This window comes from Anolis carolinensis, unplaced genomic scaffold (genome assembly GCF_035594765.1).
Source record: "Anolis carolinensis isolate JA03-04 unplaced genomic scaffold, rAnoCar3.1.pri scaffold_15, whole genome shotgun sequence".
NCBI classification, from domain to species: domain Eukaryota; kingdom Metazoa; phylum Chordata; class Lepidosauria; order Squamata; family Dactyloidae; genus Anolis; species Anolis carolinensis.
The window spans coordinates 9,003,052-9,023,119 of record NW_026943826.1 but is presented as its reverse complement, the minus strand read 5'-3'; the positions used below and the strand labels follow the sequence as shown (position 1 = coordinate 9,023,119).

The 20,068-nt window shown below is 43.0% G+C and overlaps 1 protein-coding gene across 11 annotated transcripts in view; it reads left to right on the top strand.

Moving 5' to 3' along the window:
- rere (arginine-glutamic acid dipeptide repeats) overlaps window positions 1-20,068 on the top strand; it is a 384,137-nt gene that overhangs the window by 166,686 nt on the left and 197,383 nt on the right. For all 11 annotated transcript variants that reach the window (XM_062965666.1, XM_062965664.1, XM_062965661.1 and 8 more), the window contains exon 3: window positions 506-576. In XM_062965666.1, the coding sequence (XP_062821736.1) occupies window positions 506-576 (71 nt within the window). The remainder of the gene's footprint in view (window positions 1-505; window positions 577-20,068) is intronic.

Here is a 20,068-nt window from a genome sequence, read left to right as displayed (position 1 = left end):
AGACTCTACTGTAATTATAAAATACAAATAACATGAAATAAAAATTACACAACAATTTTTAACCAATACCACCACCACTTTGCCACAGCAACTCGTGGCCGGGCACAGCTAGTAATAATAATAAAACTTTATTTATATACCGCCTTATCTCCCGGATGGGACTCAGGGCAGTTTACAGTCATAAAAGCAACACAAACATTACATAACAACATAATAACACATTATTAAACAAAGTAAAATACTACAATTATAACAATAAATAACACTTACATGACCAGATCACCACAATCTGAGGAACTGTATCAAGGGGTCATGGCATTAGGAAGGTTGAGAACCACTGATCTAAGATAATACAAGGTTTATATTTTTATTTCACAGAGCAGTTCCCATTTCATATTCTGTTTGGGTTAGTTCTTTGTTACATGTGTTGATCTAATATGTACGTTTGGTGATTTTGTGACAGTGAATTTAAACCGAAATCCTTATTCTCTCTCTTTTTTTAAAGATTGCGTTTACATTGAGAGTCGCCGACCAAACACTCCATACTTCATCTGTAGCATTCAAGACTTCAAATTGGTAAGCAGTGACGCCTGTTATCTTTCTTACTTTTTGAAATATATGACGTTCTTCTTCCCCGGTGATTATATGTATCTTCATTGTCATTCCATCAATGTCTGGACACTTTACTGACACAAAAGGTAGCATGTCAGTCAAAAGACATACAAGTGTAAATATACTGTCCATGAATGTTTCTGGAAACTCCATGAATTGGGGAAAAGGTAGAGTTGAAATGGGAAGGAGTACCTCTTGGGTTGTTGTCTCAAATGATATGTAAGAATAGGGAAAATATATTTTTCTGTTTCGCTGCAGAAAAGTTCCAGGTTATAATGGAAGGAAAGAGTTTCTTGTCAGGCAGTAAGCTCGTAAGGAGGAAACAGCATAGTCTGCATTCTCTTACAGACTGTTTACTACACCATTGGAACGAGAGAGACTCGCGAAACCCTCTTATAGTGCTGTGGCAACAGGGATGTTGGGAGGGGAGAGGCTGACTACCCACAAAAAGCATGACAATAAGCCTCCTGACTGCTGCTTCTCCTCCTCCTCCTTCCCCCTGAGCAGAGCCATTCCATGTGGTCTCGGTGTCTTCGTTTTTAGGTCTGTTCCTGGGGTTATTTGGGTGTTGATTCAGAAAATTGCATTGGATAGACCACATCAGCTCTAGAATATTACATGTAGTTTTCTGTGGGCAAGCAGATGGCGACTACTGGATGGCATATGTTCTGTATCAGAAGCTGATGTGGTCTATCCAATGCAGCTTTCTCTGTGTCTTCTTTTAGGGGTTATTTGGGGTGCTGATTTAGAAAATTGTATTGGATACACTACATCAGCTCTAGATGATTACATATGGTTTTCTGTGGGCAAGCAGATGGTGACTACTGGATGGCATATGTTCTGTATCAGAAACTAGAGCTGATGTGGTCTATCCAATGCAGCTTTCTCCGTGTCTTTTTTTAGGGGTTATTTGAGGTGCTGATTTAGAAAATTGTATTGGATAGACTACATCAGCTCTAGATTATTACATATGGTTTTCTCTGGGCAAGCAGATGGCAACTACTGGATGACATATGTTCTGTATCAGAAACTAGAGCTGATGTGGTCTATCCAATGCAGCTTTCTCCATGTCTTTTTTTAGGGGTTATTTGAGGTGCTGATTTTTGAGGGCCGGGCTGTGGCGCAGCTGTTGAGGAGCTGCCTTAAATCACTCTGACCATGAGGTCATGAGTTCGAGGCCAGCCCGTGGCGGGGTGAGCACCCGTCAATTAAAAATAAAAAATAGCCCCTGCTCGTTGCTGACCTAGCAACCCGAAAGATAGTTGCATCTATCAAGTAGGAGATAAGGTACCACTTATAAAGTGCGGAGGCAAGATTAACTAATTTACGACCTGGAATGAGGAAGTGCCGTCAGTGTGGATGATGAAGCAGCTGCTCCCCCCTGTGGCCAGAATCGAACATCCCCTCAGAAGAAGGTTAACTTGCCTCTGCGTCTGTCTCTCAGTCTCTGTTTGATGTGTTTATGGGCATTGAATGTTTGCCCTATGTGTGTTATAATGTGATCCGCCCTGAGTCCCCTTCGGGGTGAGAAGGGCGGAATATAAATACTGTAAATAAATAAATAATAAATAAATTTAGAAAATTGTATTGGATAGACTACATCAGCTCTAGATTATTACATATGGGTTTCTCTGGGCAAGCAGATGGCAACTACTGGATGACATATGTTCTGTATCAGAAACTAGAGCTGATGTGGTCTATCCAATGCAGCTTTCTCCGTGTCTTCTTTTAGGGGTTATTTGGGGTGCTGATTCAGAAAATTGTATTGGATAGATTACATCAGCTCTAGCTTATTACATATGGTTTTTTGTGGGTGGGCAGATGGCGACTACTGGATGACATATGTTCTGTATCATAAACCAGAGCTGATGTGGTCTATCCATTGCAGTTTTCTGAATCGGCACCCCAGATAACCAAACCGAATCTAAAGTTGATCAAAAACTCATTCGTCACCCTTTTGGTACTAATGTTGGAGAGTGGTCCATGATCAAAGTGGTCACTGGTCCGATGGTCCTGGTCACAGTGATCCCTGGTCAAGTGGTCCCAGGTCAGAAAAAGGTTGGGAACCACTGCCCTAGAGTGAGAACTCTTCAAATAATGATATTTTCCAGCACCAAAACATCTCAGTAGTCGTCTCAGTAGTCTTGAATCCTTACTTCATTGCCTGCTTTGATGCTCCAACAATCTGGTCTTTGCACTAGTGTCTCTTCATCACTAACCTGCTTGGTTTCTACATGAATGTCCATGAGGCAGAAGGATCTTTCATAGAATCTAGCATAGAAATAGAGATTTCTACTGCTGCATTCCCATGCCTCTTTTACAAGTATAATAAAAACTTTTTCTCTCTCTTGTTCCTTTGAGTAACAAAGCTGGATTGTGTTGTTCATAGATTGAATTTTAGTCTTGGTGGTTCCGATTTTGAGATTTCCGCTGCCTTTTTAAAGGACCTTCTGTGCTATTTGTATCTTACGTTCTATTTTGCTGTAATTTGTACATTGAACTTGGAACATGATTGACGGGTGCTATAAAATATTTATAAATTCACTGACAGGGGTTTCTGACTGGCAGTGTCTCTCCAGAGTCTTTGACGGAAATATTTTTCTCAATCTTCATATATTATTTTGACGATGCAGAGATTCAGCCTGCAAGCTGCCATATGCAAAGCAGGGGCTTATTGTTGAGCTGTCTATAACCTATCCTTAGTTATTGAGCTCTGAGTGTTGGTCCAGTATGGATATTATGATGAATACCAGGCTCAGAATCAGGGCATGGCTGGCTGTATTGGACGATTGGATTATGACCTGTTAGGATCAGATCATAACCTATTGGGTAGCAGAGTTTCAGAGGTATTCCTTTAGATTATTGAGTAATGGACAATCATTAGCCACATAAATATCTTGTTTCTATTTATCTTGTCAAGTTAAACTTTAAAATATTTAGACTTCTATAGTCCTTAACAGTCTCTTGAAAACTATATTGCTCTGTCCAGCTCTCTTTCAAAACAGTCTGCTTCCAACGGACTCGAGCCTCAACTGTCTTCTAATTCCTAACACTGGCTTCTGCACTCTTAACAGACTCAAGCCTCAACTGTCTTCTCTAACTCCTAACACTGGCTTCTGCACTCTTAACAGACTCAAGCCTCAACTGTCTTCTCTAACTCCTAACACTGGCTTCTGCACTCTTAACAGACTCAAGCCTCAACTGTCTTCTCTAACTCCTAACACTGGCTTCTGCACTCAAACACACTCGAGCCTCAACTGTCTTCTCTAACTCCTAACACTGGCTTCTGCACTCAAACACACTCAAGCCTCAACTATCTTCTAATGCCTAACACTGGCTTCTGCACTCAGACAGACTTGAGCCTCAACTGTCTTCTAACTTCTAACACTGGCTTCTGCACTCAGACAGACTCGAGCCTCAACTGTCTTCTAATGCCTAACACTGGCTTCTGCACTCAGACAGACTCGAGCCTCAACTGTCTTCTAACTCCTAACACTTCAGGAAATAAACCGACACATTATAACTAAATCTTTGCAAGTTGGCCTCCAAGATGTCATGGCTCCTAGTAAGCAGCTGGGCGAGGATAAACATCTATGTCTGTTTTGAGAATTAAATAAGTCTACTGCGCTGTAATTTATTATTTCCTGTGTTCTTTCCGCCTCAGTCCAAGAAAGTTTGATTCTAAACTGCTGTTTAGAATCTAGAGAAACAGGTATTTTGGCTAGTCAAAAATAAATTCAATGTTGGACAGTCTCTCTGAAGATACATCTTGGTGTACTTCTGGATTGAACCCGAGCCTCAAATCTCACGTTTCAGCCTTGTCCCAGGGTACTTTTGCACAGTTCAGACTTGTGTGCACAGCTGCTTCCATTCCGACCGCCATCCGATCTCGCCGCACCGACACATGCTTTAGTTACATCCCATTTGGGTGACTGTAACGCACTGGTCCAAAGAGCTGTCGTCAGATCATTAACTGGAGCGGCAGCAGGGAGCGCACAGCTCCTTTTTCGAAACAGCTGCTCCGAGGCACAATTTAAGAGTTGTGGTTATGATCTATAAAGTCCTGTATGGCTCAGGGCGAGATGATCTGAAGAACTGTGCCTCCTTTTAAGAGCCTGCCTGCATTTATAAAGCTAGTGTGCTATATACTCTATTTATCGCTCCTTTTCCTCCTCCAACTCCATTGCCATATGTTCAACTGGTCTTAATTGTACTGGCAGTCCAATTACATATCTAACTTTTTTGTGATGTGAATATTGCGCTTGTCTTAACTTTTTGTCAACTACCTGGAGTGGGAGATGATGATAATAGTAATAGTAACCTGTCCATTGAACAGATAGTATCAGCATAGAATCATAGAATAATAGAGTTGGAAGAGACCACATGGGCCATCTAGTCCAACCACCTGCTAGTTTGGAAAAGCACAAAGTACCCATATAATAATAATAATAATAATAATAATAATAATAATAATAATAATAATAATCTTTATTTATACCCCGCCACCATCTCCCCAACGGGGACTCGGGGCGGCTTACATGGGGCCATGCCCAGAACAATACAATATAACAGAATATAAATAGAACAATAAATCATATATATAAATCCTTGCCAATGCGGATTTGTGATCGATAAATGCTTGATTTATTTTTACATATTTTGTATACACATATACCTAGGGTCATGTAAGGGGTCCCAATTGGAAAATTTAAAAAAACCCTGATGTAGAAAATGCAAGTAGGGTAGTGGAGCCATGCGTTCTCAGCATTCCCGACTTGGAGAAGGCAACAAATATTGTATAAATCCATATATATATCTATAAAAGAGTGATGGCATCAGGGCAGCGGACAAAACAACAAAACTACAGGCCCCCCAACCTCGAAATTTGACAACACAACCCATCATCCACGGCTCTAGGTTGATACAACAAAAAGAAAAGAAAAATAAAGTCCTAATTAGAGGGAGAGGAATAATTGTTTTTATCCAATTGCTGCCAGTTAGAGGGCTAAGCTCCGCCCACTTGGTCTCCTAGCAATGCACTCAGCCCAGGGGACAGGCACAAGAGTTTGGAGAGACCCCTAAGGGCAATCCAGCCCAACCCTTTCTACTATGCAGCAGGACACAATCCAAGCATTCCCAACACATGGAAAACGTATAAATACTATACAATACTACACAGGGACATAGACCCCCTCTACCCTCACCACTTACACAGTACACAAACAACCAAATGCATACTAAACATAAAGACAACCATACAACAGACATTCAATACCACCACTTCCTCCACCATTTTTAACCAACACCACCAGACAACGCCACAGCAACGCTTGGCCGGGCATAGTTAGTATGTAATATAATAATATACTGTAAATACTGTAATATAATAATATAAATACTGTAAATAAATAAATAACACAAGGTAATAGATAGCCGCACCATTTGAGGCCTTGCATTCTGGTTGGTCCTATGATCAGAATGTTAACAACCAAAATTAATGCACATACATGGGCATGTTATCTCTGCATGCAACTCACCTTCTGCTTCTACAATAATAATAATAATAATAATAATAATAATAATAATAATAATAATAATAATATACATCACGAAGTCCTAAACATTTGGGAAGTGTTCGACTTGTGATTTTGTAATACGAAATCCAGCATATAGATCTCATTTGCTGTGTCATACTATGTCTTTGTGTCAATAATAATAATAATAATAATAATAATAATAATAATAATAATAATAATAATAATATACATCACACAGTCCTAAACATTTGGGAAGTGTTCAACTTGTGATTTTGTAATACGAAATCCAGCATATAGATCTCGTTTGCTGTGTCATATTGTGTCTTTGTGTCAATAATAATAATAATAATACATCACACTTGGGAAGTGTTTGACTTGTGATTTTGTAATACGAAATCCAGCATATAGATCTTGTTTGCTGTGTCATACTATGTCTTTGTGTCAATAATAATAATAAGAATAATAATAATAATAATATACATCACACAGTCCTAAACATTTGGGAAGTGTTCGACTTGTGATTTTGTAATACGAAATCCAGCATATAGATCTCGTTTGTGGTGTCATACTATGTCTTTGTGTCAATAACAATAACAACAACAACAACAACAACGATAATAATAATAATAATAATAATAATAATAATAATAATAATAATAATAATAATTTATTCATTTCAAAGTTGACATGGACTGATTTAAGGATGTAGAATGAGGATCTCGGACGAATGGAATTAATTATATATACGTTTTTAAGGTTTTATAATGTGTTTTAACAATGTTATTAATAGATTTGTTATTGTTTTGTTTTTATGATTGTATTTTGGGCATTAAATTTTGCCAATTTTTGTAAGCCGCCCTGAGTCCCCTCGAGTGAGAAGGGCAGGTTATAAATGTTGTAAATAAATAAATAAATATCCCACTTTTCTCCCATGGATGGGATTCAAAGCGGTGTACAACATATAAAATTCATACAGATACATTAAACAGCAATACATGATCAATTAAAACATCATATCCCGATATAAAAAACCCCAATTAACAGATCAAATAAAACAATTTTAAAAACTTACAGCAAGCACCATTTAAAGATATCCATATCTCCGACCACTGAAATTATTTGTCAAGTATTCGCGAATTTATTTCTTTTTATAATCCCTCTTCCCTTTCTCTCATTCTGTCTCCCTGCATTGTATTTTTTTTCTTCTATTTTTAATTTTGAAGAGCTGCTGCATGTGGGAAAATGTGCTTCCTTCCCGGACTCCTTTGACAGCCTGTTTCAATATTTATGTCTCGGCTATTTTTACCCCCTGGAGATTTCAATTATGTACAGGTATTCTCCCTCCACGTCCTTCTGATTTTTTTTTTTTGGCGTTTGTCCAGCTTCCTGGGTTTTTCCTTTCAGAAAGTGCCTTTTGATTTCTGCCCTAAATCCGCACTCTCTAGCAGATTCAATAACGCAGTGGCAGGAACAACCTCTGGTATTAAAAAAAAATGTGATCGCTTTTAAGCTGCTGGGCTTGAAGAACGCCTAAGCTCTGTTTATGCAGTTTTGCACATTAGCAGGTGCCTTTGGTGCTCGAGAGGAATCGCTCCTGCAAAAAATGTTGAATTACAGTGCAGTAGTTGCCATTCTGGGCTGAAGTTCCTGCTGAGCAACAGTAATTGCTTCGGGTATTAGCGGCAATAAAAGCTGGCGCTTCTGTTGTCAGTCGCTGTCTGCAAAACAGCGTGGGAGGCGAAGTACAATATGTTTTACATATCTGTATGTATAGCTTTAAAACACATGCGCACAGGCAACCCCAAACCCTCTTTACCTTTCCCGCTTTTAGGTTTGCTAGAGACGCGTAATATTTTCGCAATATTCTTTATTTTTTTCTTATTTATTTACTACATTTATATCCTGCCCATCTCACCCCGAAGGGGACTCAGAGCTGCTTACAAATAATATGTACATACAATAAATTATATTATTAGCATAGCACAATATTAACATTACATATTACAGTAGAGTCTCGTTTATCCGACATAAATTGGAGGGCAGAATGTCAAATAAGCGAAACTGTCAGATAACAGGGTGAGTGCTTGCTTGCTCACCCTCTGTCCCTTGCTCACTCACCTGGCCAGATCCCGGAAGCACCAGGACCCGGCTGAGTGAGTGAGCGAGTGAGCGAGCGAGGGCCTTTGCTGCCCTCCTTCGCTCGCACTCCCTCGCTCACTCACTCACTTGACCGGGTCCTGGCAGCCGCGACGGCAGCACTAGGACCCAGCCTGGTGAGTGAGTGAATGAGTGAGCGAAGGAGGCGAGGCTTTGCTGCCCTCCTTCACTTGCCTGCCCTCCGTCTCTCGCTCACTCACCAGGCTGGACCCCAGCAGCACCAGGACCCAGCCTGGTAAGTGAGTGAGCAAGGGATGTAGGGCCTTTGCCACCCTCTTTCGCTCAACCCCCCCCCCCCTCTTGCTCACTCACTCACTTGGCCGGGTCCCGGCAGCCGCGACGGTAGCACCAGGACCCAGCCTGGTAAGTGAGTGAGTGAGCAAGGGATATAGGGCCTTTGCCGCCCTCCTTTGCTTGCACACCCTCTCTCCCTCACTCACTCACTCACTTGGCCAGGTCCCGGCAGCTGCGACGGCAGCACCAGGGCCCAGCCTGATGAGTGAGTGAATGAGCGAGCGGGCGAGGGAGGTGAGCCTTTGCTGCCCTCCTTCACTCACCCACCCTCGGTTCCCTGCTCATTCACCAGGCTGGGTCCCAGCAGCACCAAGACTCAGCCAGGTGAGTGAGTGAGCAAGCAAGAGAGGTAGGGCCTTTGCCGCCCTCCTTCACTCGCCCACCTTCCATCCCTCACTCATTCACCCAGCCGGGTCCCAACAGCACCAGGACTCGGCCTGGTAAGTGAGTGAGCGAGAGAGGCGAGCCTTTGCTGCCCTCCTTCACTCGCCCACCCTCCATCCCTCGCTCACTCACCAGGCCGGACCCCGGCAGCATCAGGACCCAGCCTTCCATCCCTCGCTATCTTGTTGGCTCTGTTAGTAATAATAATAATAATAATAGGACTGCCGAAAATACATCACACAGTCCTAGACACTTGGGAAGTGTTCGACTTGTGATTTTGTGAAACGAAATCCAGCATATCTATCTTGTTTGCTGTGTCATACAACGTCGTTGTGTCAATAATAATAATAATAATAATAATAATGATGGACACCTCTGTCCTGTATCAACATAGCATCTTGGCAAGCAGAGAAGCAGTATGGATGCCCAGTGTGGTACCACCCTTTCCTCACTCCGTTGCCTCTCTTTTCTCCTGCTTCCGACCGTGTTTTTCTGCCGTTGCCCTCTAGTCTCTTCTCCCAATTGCATATCATTAGAGGGCTTTACTGCCTTCTCCACCAAGTCTCTCTCGCTCATTAACCAGCGGCCTCATTGTAAATTTTGCTCATTACGCCAGCCTTCCTTGCAAAGTTTTGCCTCTGCGTTAATTGCATGTCGACCGTCTGGCTTTGAATTTATCGCTATATTTCTTTGCTGGGCTTTTTATATGTTTATTGCAGAGTTAAATAGAAAGATTCCATCCTTAAGCATGTCTAAGATTGGGAATCTTAGACATGGGTGTTTGTGGATATATATATATATATATTTTCTAGGAAATTCATGCTTTTCCTGGCACTCAGTGCAGTGCTGCGTAAAGGTAACCTGATTGATTGTTTCTTAAGGACACAGCAGGCTGCCAGAAGCATTTTAGCCTGATCTGAACCATATCCTGTTGGCAAAGCTGCGGATGCCGCTCACCGAGATCTAATAAATTCCCTTGGCTTGCAAATCCTAATTCGGCGTAATGATAGAGCTGCTGGAGGAGACTAAAATTGATTACTGGCTCCCAGACAGCGAGATCAACGTCTTACTGTAACACGCCAGATGTCTTCACTAATATGTCGTTTTGTTGTCGAGGATGATTTTTGTTTCTATGCTGTCGCTTTGATTGTGAGAGAACTTCCAATTTTCCTGATCAGTGTCAATTTAGCACAGAAATAGATGCGCACGCCGGTCCCAAAATGTGTGCATTTGTAAATGTTTTATCCCGACCGTTTCGCAGACATTTAAAGAGTTATTTTTCCAAATGTATATCAATACAATTCATTCCCCAAAGTTAGCCTGCCAGAACTTATTTAGTGGTCATTCTAGAGGCTTCTCCAAAAAAGGTTATTGTCTCAAAATAAGAACAATTCATCAATTAGTATACATTTCCCACCCTTTCCTTTGATTCATGTGTTTAAGCACATGAGGTGTATGTTATTTTTTCATATATTTTTCATATTATAATGTAATACAATATACAGTAGAGTCTCACTTATCCAACATAAACGGAACGGAAGAATGTTGGATAAGCGAATATGTTGGAGGATGGCAAGCATTAAGGAAAAGCCTATTAAACATCAAATTAGGTAATGATTTTACAAATGAAGCACCAAAACATCATGTTAGACAACAAATTTGGCAGAAAAAGTAGTTCAATATGCAGTAATGCTATGTAGTAATTACTGTATTTATGAATTTAGCACCAAAATATCACGATATATTGAAAACATTGACTACAAAAATGTGTTGGATAATCCAGAACGTTGGATAAGCGAGTGTTGGATAAGTGAGACTCTACTGTATATATGTTATATTACATGTAATGTTACTAGCATTACAGTATGATGGCATAGTACAATATCTTGAGGTCCTCATAATGGCTGAGTTTTTCTTGTTGTTTTTCGTCAATGCGACTGTCACCTGGGATGGCGACATCAATGATCCAAACCTTTTTCTTTTCCACAACTGTGATGTCTGGTGTGTTGTGTTCCAGAACTTTGTCAGTCTGGATTCGGAAGTCCCACAGTATCTTTGCGTGCTCATTTTCCAATACTTTTGCAGGTTTGTGATCCCACCAGTTCTTTACTGCTGGGAGATGGTACTTGAGGCATAAGTTCCAATGAATCATTTGGGCCACATAGTTGTGCCTCTGTTTGTAGTCAGTCTGTGCGATTTTCTTACAGCAGCTGAGGATATGATCAATGGTTTCGTTTTTCATTACCTTTGCAGGTTTGTGATCCCACCAGTTCTTTACTGCTGGGAGATTGTACTTGAGGCATAAATTCCAGTGAATCATTTGGGCCACATAGTTGTGCCTCTGTTTGTAGTCTGTCTGTGCTGAGGATATGATCAATGTTTTCGTCGGTTTCCTTGCACAGTCTGCATTTTGGGTCATCAGCTGATTTTTAGATCTTGGCCTGAATTGCCTTTGTCCTGATGGCTTGCTCCTGGGCTGCAAGGATCAGGCCTTCTGTCTCCTTCAGTGTCCCATTTGTGAGCCATAGCCAGGTCTTCTCCTTGTCAGCTTTTCCTTCAGTTTTGTCAAGGAACTTTCCATGCAATGTTTTGTTGTGCCAGCTCTTAGCTCTAGTTTGTAGTGCGGTTTTCTTGTACTGGTTTTTTGTCTGCTGTGCTTTAAGGAGTTTCTGATTTTTTTACTTCAATCAGAGCAGGGTTCTTCACTTTCCTTTCCATATTCTGCCAGGGCATGTTCTTATTCTTTGACTGATATTTTACTTGCAAGAGTCCTCTGCCACTAGTTCTTCTAGACAAATATAGCCGGTCAACATCACTAAGTAAAGGTAGGTAAAGATTTCCCCTGACATTAAGTCCAGTTGTGACCAACTCTGGGGGTTGGTGCTAATCTCCATTTCTAAGCCGAAGAGCCAGCGTTGTCCATAGACACCTCCAAGGTCATGTGGCTGGCATGACTGCACGGAGAGCCGTTACCTTTCCGCCGGAGCGGTACCCATTGATCTACTCACATTTGCATGTTTTCGAACTGTTAGGTTGGCAGGAGCTGGGGCTGGCAGCGGGCGCTCATTCCGCTTCTGGGATTTGAACCTGGTACCTTTCGGTCCGCAAGTTCAGCAGCTCAGTGCTTTAACACACTGTGCCACCAGGGGCCCATCAACATCACTGCGAGGGTAATAATAATAATAATAATAATAATAATAATAATAATAATAATAATAATAATTATATGGACATATATGTCTCTACAAGTCCCTATATGTGAAGCAGCACATAGTAGGGAAAGATAGACTCCTTTTCCCGTTTTTAATCATTTTATGCTGTATGCCGACTTTTATGACTGTTTACTGATGTTGATGTTTTACTGATTTTATTCTCGATATTTGTTTTATTGTTTTATTGCTGTTGTTGTATTGTTGTCAGGCATGGCCCCATGTTAGCCGCTCCGAGTCCCTCCGGGAAGATGGGGCGGGATATAAAAATAAAGTTATTATTATTATTATTATTTTCACATTGCATTGTAAAGCAAATAAAACATGCATCACCCAAAAGGACAGCTCTTGCTCCTCACCAGAAGAGAAGGAAATGGAGCGATGCAGGAGTTCTGTTGCCTGTCAATTAAGTGAGTGAATCATTTGTAAAGTCAAAATCTCTCCAGGCTCTTAACTCTACAGGTTCTTAACTTGTTGTCTTTCACTTTCAAACTGGAGCACTGGTCTGGCATATCCTTGGACTGTGATGCAGGAAGGGTCTTCCAAGTGAATTCTTGGTTACAGGTAATGGCAGGAGGGGAGAGAAAACCAATCAGAAAGCAGGAAATGGCATATGGTCTCTGCTTCGTTCTGTTTGATTTTCCGTGTGCGCCACAAATCTTCAACAAGCAGACCTCGTGCCAAGGAAATTAACATTGAAATGCAATCTCCGTGAGCTGAAGAGCCTGTGCGCTTTTGTTTTGCATTCTTACAATTCCATGACATGCCTCTTAAAACAAGGCTGCTGCCTGGAGTGCTGTGTTTGCAGACGGGTATCTGTAAAGTGATCCAAGTCCAAGACAAGGGCATCTTGTTCCTTTCGTGGAAGAAAACACAGGTGCAACACAGCCCGAGCTGCACACCAGTAGAAAAGCAGAAGCAGCAACAGAGCAAATGCGTTCCATTACAAAGGGAAATACACAGGGCAGATGCGATCTAGAAAGCTTTGGGGAGAACACTGCTCAACCGTCAAAGAATAATCAGTAACTTTAGTATGGGTAGATGGCAGGGCCGGCCCTAGATAATTTTCAAGTGTAAGCGAACAGAATTTTGGTGCCCTCCCCCCCCCCCAAACCAATCACTGAAAAATAAAAGCGTTGGATAAGTGAAAATGTTGGATAATAAGGAGGGATTAAGGAAAAGCCTATTAAACATCAAATTAGGTTATGGTTTTACAAATTAAGCACCAAAACATCATGTTTTACAACAAATCAGCAGTCCAATACATGGTAATGTTATGTAGGAATTACTATATTTGCGAATTTAGCACCAAACATTAAACTGGGATATAGGGCAGTGTGGACTCAGATAACACAGTTCAAAGCGGAGGTGCCTCAACGGCGCCCCCTAGAGGATGGCGCCTTCAGCAATTGCTTACTTCGCCTAATGGTTGAACCGCCCCTGGTAGATGGCAAACAGGATTAGTCCTGTGTTGTCGAAGGCTTTCATGGCCGGAATCACAGGGTTGTATGTTTTCTGTTCCAGAAGTATTCTCTCCTGACGTTTTGCCCACATCTATGGCAGGCATCCTCAGAGGTTGTGAGGTATATATAGCCATGTTCCAGAAGTATTCTCTCCTGACGTTTCGCCCACATCTATGGCAGGCATCCTCAGAGGTTGTGAAGTCCGTAGGTCCGTTGACGCAGGGACTACGAATACACAACACTCACAGGCGCTTAACTCTGTGATGCATTCATAACTGCGACATAGGATTCCAGCCAGCCTTCCCATACACATATACCTCACATATGTTTTACGCCGCTTTGAATCCTATCCACAGGAGAAAAGTGGGATAGAAATGAATAAATAATAATAATAATGTCCAGATCATCTAGCTCTGCTTGTGTCCAGTTCACAATTCCAGCAGTGTATCTAATGACGGGGATGGCCCAGGTATTGATAGCCTTGATCGTATTTCCGCCATTTAATTTGCTCTTCAAAACCTTTCTGACTCTTTGGATATATTCTTTGCTGACCACATTTTTTCACATGCCCATGCTTGATATTGTCTAACTGTAGTATGCCGTGATATTTATAGGCTTCAGGCTGATTGCATTTTATGGTTTGTTCATTAGGCATCTCTGTGCCCTCGCTGTGAGTCATTTTCCCTTTCTTTAATGCTACTGTGGCGCATTTGTCTAGGCCATACTTTTTGTGTGTGTGTGTGTCAGGAGCAACCGGAGTTGCTTCTGGAGTGAGAGAATTGGCTGTCTGCAAGGACGTTGCCCAGGGGACACCTGGATGTTTTGATATTTTACTATCCTTGTGGGAGGCTTCTCTCATGTCCCCGCATGGAGCTGGAGCTGATAGAGGAAGCTCATCCATGCTCTCCCCGGGTGGGATTCGAACCTGGCAGCCTTCAGGTCAGCAACCCAACCTTCAAGTCACAAGGCTTTTATCCCCTAGGCCATCGGAGGCTCCTAGGCCATACTGATGTCAGTGCTGAAGATTCTGACTGTTGGTCAGTGATTGGATTTCTGTTTCTGATTTTCCATAAAGCTTTAGATCATCCATGTATAGCAAGTGGGAAATTTTCGGTGAATTTCTTGCTGTTTGGTAGCCCAGGTTTGTTTTCGGTAGAATTACTGACAGAGGGACCATTGCAATGATGAACAACAGTGGTGACAGTGAGTCGCCCTGGAAAATTCCTCTCCTGATGTTAACAGTTCCATAGCTTTCGTGGCCCACAAACAACTCAGTTTTCCATTGTTTCATTGCATTTTCGGTGAACTTTCTAATATTTTCACAAACCCCAATGACATTCGCCGATACATCACACAGCCCTAGCCACTTGGGAAGTGTCCGGCGTGTGATCCAGTACAACAGCCAGCAGAGTGTCTGCTGTGGACTCATCTTGTTGTGTTTCTAATAATAATAATAATAATAATAATAATAATAATAATAATAATAGATACTTGGGAAGTGTCCGACGTATGATCCAGTACAACAGCCAGCAGAGTGCCTGCTGTGGACTCATCTGTTGTGTTTCAAATAATAATAATAATAATAATAATAATAATAATAATAATAATAATAATAATAATAACAACAACCCCCAGGTATCAGATTGAGATTGTTTGATTTGCTGCCGCAAAGAAAGAAATGTTTTTGCCTTGCTTTTATTGCATGTGTGCTTGGTCTCCTCGTGGCCGAGAAAAGATATGGCTTCCACATGCATCATAAACAACTTAACCATCCCCTTAAGTAAACATCTCAAACAAGAGGTAGGGCTGTGACTCTGATGTGGTCACTTTTCTTCTCCTGTATGAGTTTACACCCATTTTAGAATGTATTTTAGAATGTTTTTATGAATGTTGACGTAAGTTATAATTTTTATATTGATTTATAGTGTATTGTATAATTTTATTTTATTTATTTATTTACAGCATTTATATTCCGCCCTTCTTTCTCACCCCGAAGGGGACTCAGGGCGGATTACAATGAACACATATATGGCAAACATTCAATGCCAACAGACAAACAACATACATTAGACAGACTCAGAGGCATTTTTAACATTTTTCCAGCTTCACGATTCTGGCCACAGGGGGAGCTGTTGCTTCACTGTCCAGTAGTGGCTGTACTTCCTCATTCCATTCCTCGTGTTTTGCTGGCAGTTTTATGATGTTGTAAATTAGTTAAATTAGCCTCCCGCATAAAGCGTACCTAAATTTCCCTAATTGACAGGTGCAACTGTCTTTCGGGGCTGCATAGGTCAACAGCAAGCCGGGGTTATTAATGGTCGGAGGCTTAACCCGACCCGGGCTTTGAACTCATAACCTCTCGGTCAGTAGTGATTTATAGCAGCTGGTTACTAGCCAGCTGCGCCACAGCCCGGCCCCTTTTATATGTGTGCTTATTGTATTTACATTTTATATGTGTGCTTATTGTAAGCCGCCCTGAGTGAGAAGGGCGGGATATAAATGTTGTAATAAATAAATTAATTAATTAAAACCTTCTCCTAATGAAGAAGCCAGTGAGCTACCTATTGAAAGAAAAGATTTCAATGGACCTGTAAAATCATCAGTATGAAAAAAGTAAAGAATTGGTGTGGACAAGACACTAGGAAATGAGTACGAAATACATTATGTTCAGGAGCATGCGACTCTGCTAAGAGAGCATGGCTGGCCCAGTTGGCTCCCAAATCGAGCTCATGGACTGACAAATTGAGTTTGCCTCCCGGGCCACATCTGCTCCCCGAAACCAGCTCCTTTCCTCCACTCTAGGCCCTGAAACCAAGTTAGAAACACTGTGTTTATATCAACTCTGTGTTACTGTAATCACGTTTCCCGTTGCCCGCAAATTGAATATGCCTTCGCTTCGCGGCGGGATTAAGTTAAAAGGAGCAGATGGCAGCGCAGGAAGCCGCTCTTAAAGCAAATATCCTCCGTAATATTCCCTTGCCGCGAGAGCCGCTCGGAAAAGCAAAACTGCTAACAAGGGAGAAGTGAGAAAAGCAGAAAAGGAGGGACCCTGGTGTAAAGAGAAGGAGCGCAATGCCTCAACACTCGCAGGATTCATTGCACCGTGTGTATTTTGTTTGAAAGATCGGCCCAGCTGTTGCAACAGAAGGAGGCCTCCGATACAACATATCATTGCCCATTCACATGGATCACCTTGAATAGCATTGCAGCTGCAAAGCCTGGCTGATTCCTGCCTGGAGGAATCCTGTCTTGGGAGGTGTTAGATATGAATCAGTCCGGGCTGGCTAACACTTCCCAACAAAAGATCCCCCGAGATGAAATAAAATAAATAAAAACTTTATTTATACCCCGCCACCATCTCCCCATGGGGACTCGGGGCAGCTCACATGGGGCTCACATGATTTACAAAAACAACAGCATAAATACATTGCACAATATACAAAAAATAAAACGCAGTAAGACAATAAAACAGGAGTTAATACAGTGGTAACAATATCAATCAACCACCAAGTACAATTTAGTTGACTTCATTGATGGGGAGGACTGCAGCTAGGCTTTGAAGCTGCAAGGCTTTTCAATGCTAATCAAGGTGCTCAATTGCGATATTCACACTTGCCTCCAACAGACTTTCTCCCAGCTGGGACCTTCCACAGATATATAACCCCCACTTGCCTAGTTTCCAACAGACCTCACAACCTCTGTGGATGCCTGCCATAGATGCGGGTGAAAAGTCAGGAGAGAGTGCTTCTGGAACATGACCATACCACACGGAAAACTCACAGCAACCCAGTCTCTATGTTGGTCGTAGAACAGTGGTTCCCAAACTTATTTGGCCTACCGCCCCCTTTCCAGAAAAAAATATTACTCAGCGCCCTCTGGAAAGGGGGTGTGGCTTAGAGCGGTGGGCGGGGCTGAGCTTCTCTCCCAGTCCAAGATGCAGGGCTGGGAGGGGGAGGTGGGCGGGGCCACAAATGGGTGGCCAGGACTGGGATGGGCGGAGTTACAAGCTCTGAGGCAGGGCTGAGCTTCTATCCCTGTCCTGTGGCGCCTGCCAGGACACAGGGGGCGGGACTAGAGGAGGGGGTGGGGCCTCTTCCCAAGTGCCTGATGGGGCTGAACCTCTATACCCCGCCCCCGTGTTCTAACAAGCGCCTCAGGGGAGGTATTGAGGCTCAGCCCTATCTCATGCTCTTGGGAAAAGGCCCCGCCCCCACCCCTAGCCCTGCCCTTTAGTCCTAAAAGGCCTCTCAGGAGAGTTGTAGAGGCTCAGCCCTGTCTCGGGATCTTGGGAAGAGGCTCTGCCCTTACCCCTAGCCCCACCCTTTGGTCCTAAAAGTTCTCTCAGGAGAGGTATAGAGGCTCAGCCCTGTCTCGTGCTCTTGGGAAGAGGCCCCGCCCCCAGCCCCACCCTTTAGTCCTAAAAGGTCTCTCAGGAGAGATATAGAGGCTCAGCCCTATCTCATGCTCTTGGGAAGAGGCCCCGCCCCCAGCCCCACCCTTTAGTCCTATAAGACCTCTCAGGAGAGGTATAGAAGCTCAGCCCTGTCTCAGGCTCTTGGGAAAAGGCCCCGCCCCCAGACCTGCCCTTTAGTCCTAAAAGGCCTCTCAGGAGAGCTATAGAGGCTCAGCCCTGTCTCAGGCTCTTGGGAAGAGGCCCTGCCCTTTAGTCCTAAAAGACCTCTCAGGAGAGATATAGAGGCTCAGCCCTGTCTCAGGCTCTTGGGAAGAGGCCCTGCCCTTTAGTCCTAAAAGACCTCTCAGGAGAGATATAGAGGCTCAGCCCTGTCTCACGCTCTTGGGAAGAGGCCCTGCCCTTACCCCTAGCCCTGCCCTTTAGTCCTAAAAGGCCTCTCAGGAGAGTTGTAGATGCTCAGCCCTGTCTCAGTGATTCCCGCCCACTTTGGGAATCACTGTCGTAGAACAACACACAACAAAATCCAAAATATGCATTGGGTTTTTTCCAAATGTTAAATTAAAATATTTTTCCCGTAAGAAGGGCAAGGGCCAACAAAAATGTAGCCGACAGGCCGTGGGTTGGACCACACTGCAGTATAACATCTGTTCTGGTTTGTGATAATGCTATTTGCTTGAAATAATGCAAAAGGCGGACTACACATTGTCGTCTGTGATATTACCTTGTGTATTTAGAAACGATCAAAGTATGTTTGGTCGCAAACAAATGAATCTAAAGCTCCCCGTTTTGATGTTTATGAGAACCTGATTCCGATCAAAAGGAAACTCCGACTGCTTTCAAATGCTTCAAAGCACGCCTCTCTTGATTTGCGGGTTTGTAACCATTTGTTATGTTGTATACTCTTTACAAAAGGAGAAATGGCTCACGTATGTTTGGAGAGGGGAGGCCGACACGCTTTGCATTGAAAGCAGAGCGCTCAACGTGTCCAAGGACTTGAGGAGGAAAAAAATGGCGGTTTGCCGCATAAATGGGAACGTTATTAGAAGGCGGCGCAGTTGCCCTTTGTTGCCGGTGTGTTTACTTGATTGAAGCATCTTGTCTGCGATGCTTTTCCCTTTCCTCCTGGAAGGCTGATTTGAATGGATTGCCCCCAGGGCCTTGTAAGCATTTATAGTCTGCGGATGGAAAGGCAGGAGTGCATAAAAAGACAGTTCCCGGTGCCCTGGAATAGAAAATCTGTGGATGATGACCTTGGCTGGGAGGGCCGGCGGGATCATTTGGATGCCATCCGGAGGGTTATAAAGGGACGGGAAGAATGGCTTCTCTCTTCCCAAGAGCAGTGCCAGGCAGGGCCGTAGCCAGAAAAAAATTTCGGGAGGGGTTTTGAAAATTTCGGGGCGGGGGGGGGGGGTTGAACCCCTAGCACACACCTCTCCCCGCTACAAACCTATCAATATCTGCTTGAAATAGTGCCTGGAGGGACTCTTAATGTTTTGTGTCTCATAGACTTTGCATGGGGATTTGGTTAACCAGTTAAAATTCATGAGTAAACCAGGGTTTTTTTATAACCTGAAAAAATTTCGGGGGGGGGGGTTGAACCCCTAAAACCGCCCCCTCGCTACAGGCCTGGTGCCAGGGATAGGGCCCCAAAAGAGTTCCCTTTCAGAACCCAGCACTCAGGCTAGATTTCTTGTTATTACGGCAGGATAATGCTTTTGAATGCAAATTTCCCTGGAGGGCAATGCGGTCTATCCAGCCACAAACACCTATGTGTTTCACGGTGAAAGAATCGGTGCTGTGTTCCTCATGAAATTAATACAGGACTAATTTTCCTCTCTATCGTTATGGGGCTGCCGTTGACCTTTCCTGTTTTCGACATGCGCTGGGGTGGGGTGAAGGAACGCTGGCTAATATAGACAGACTCACAACCTCTGAGGATGCCTGCCATAGATGTGGGCGAAACATCAGGAGAAAATACTTCTGGAACATGGACATATA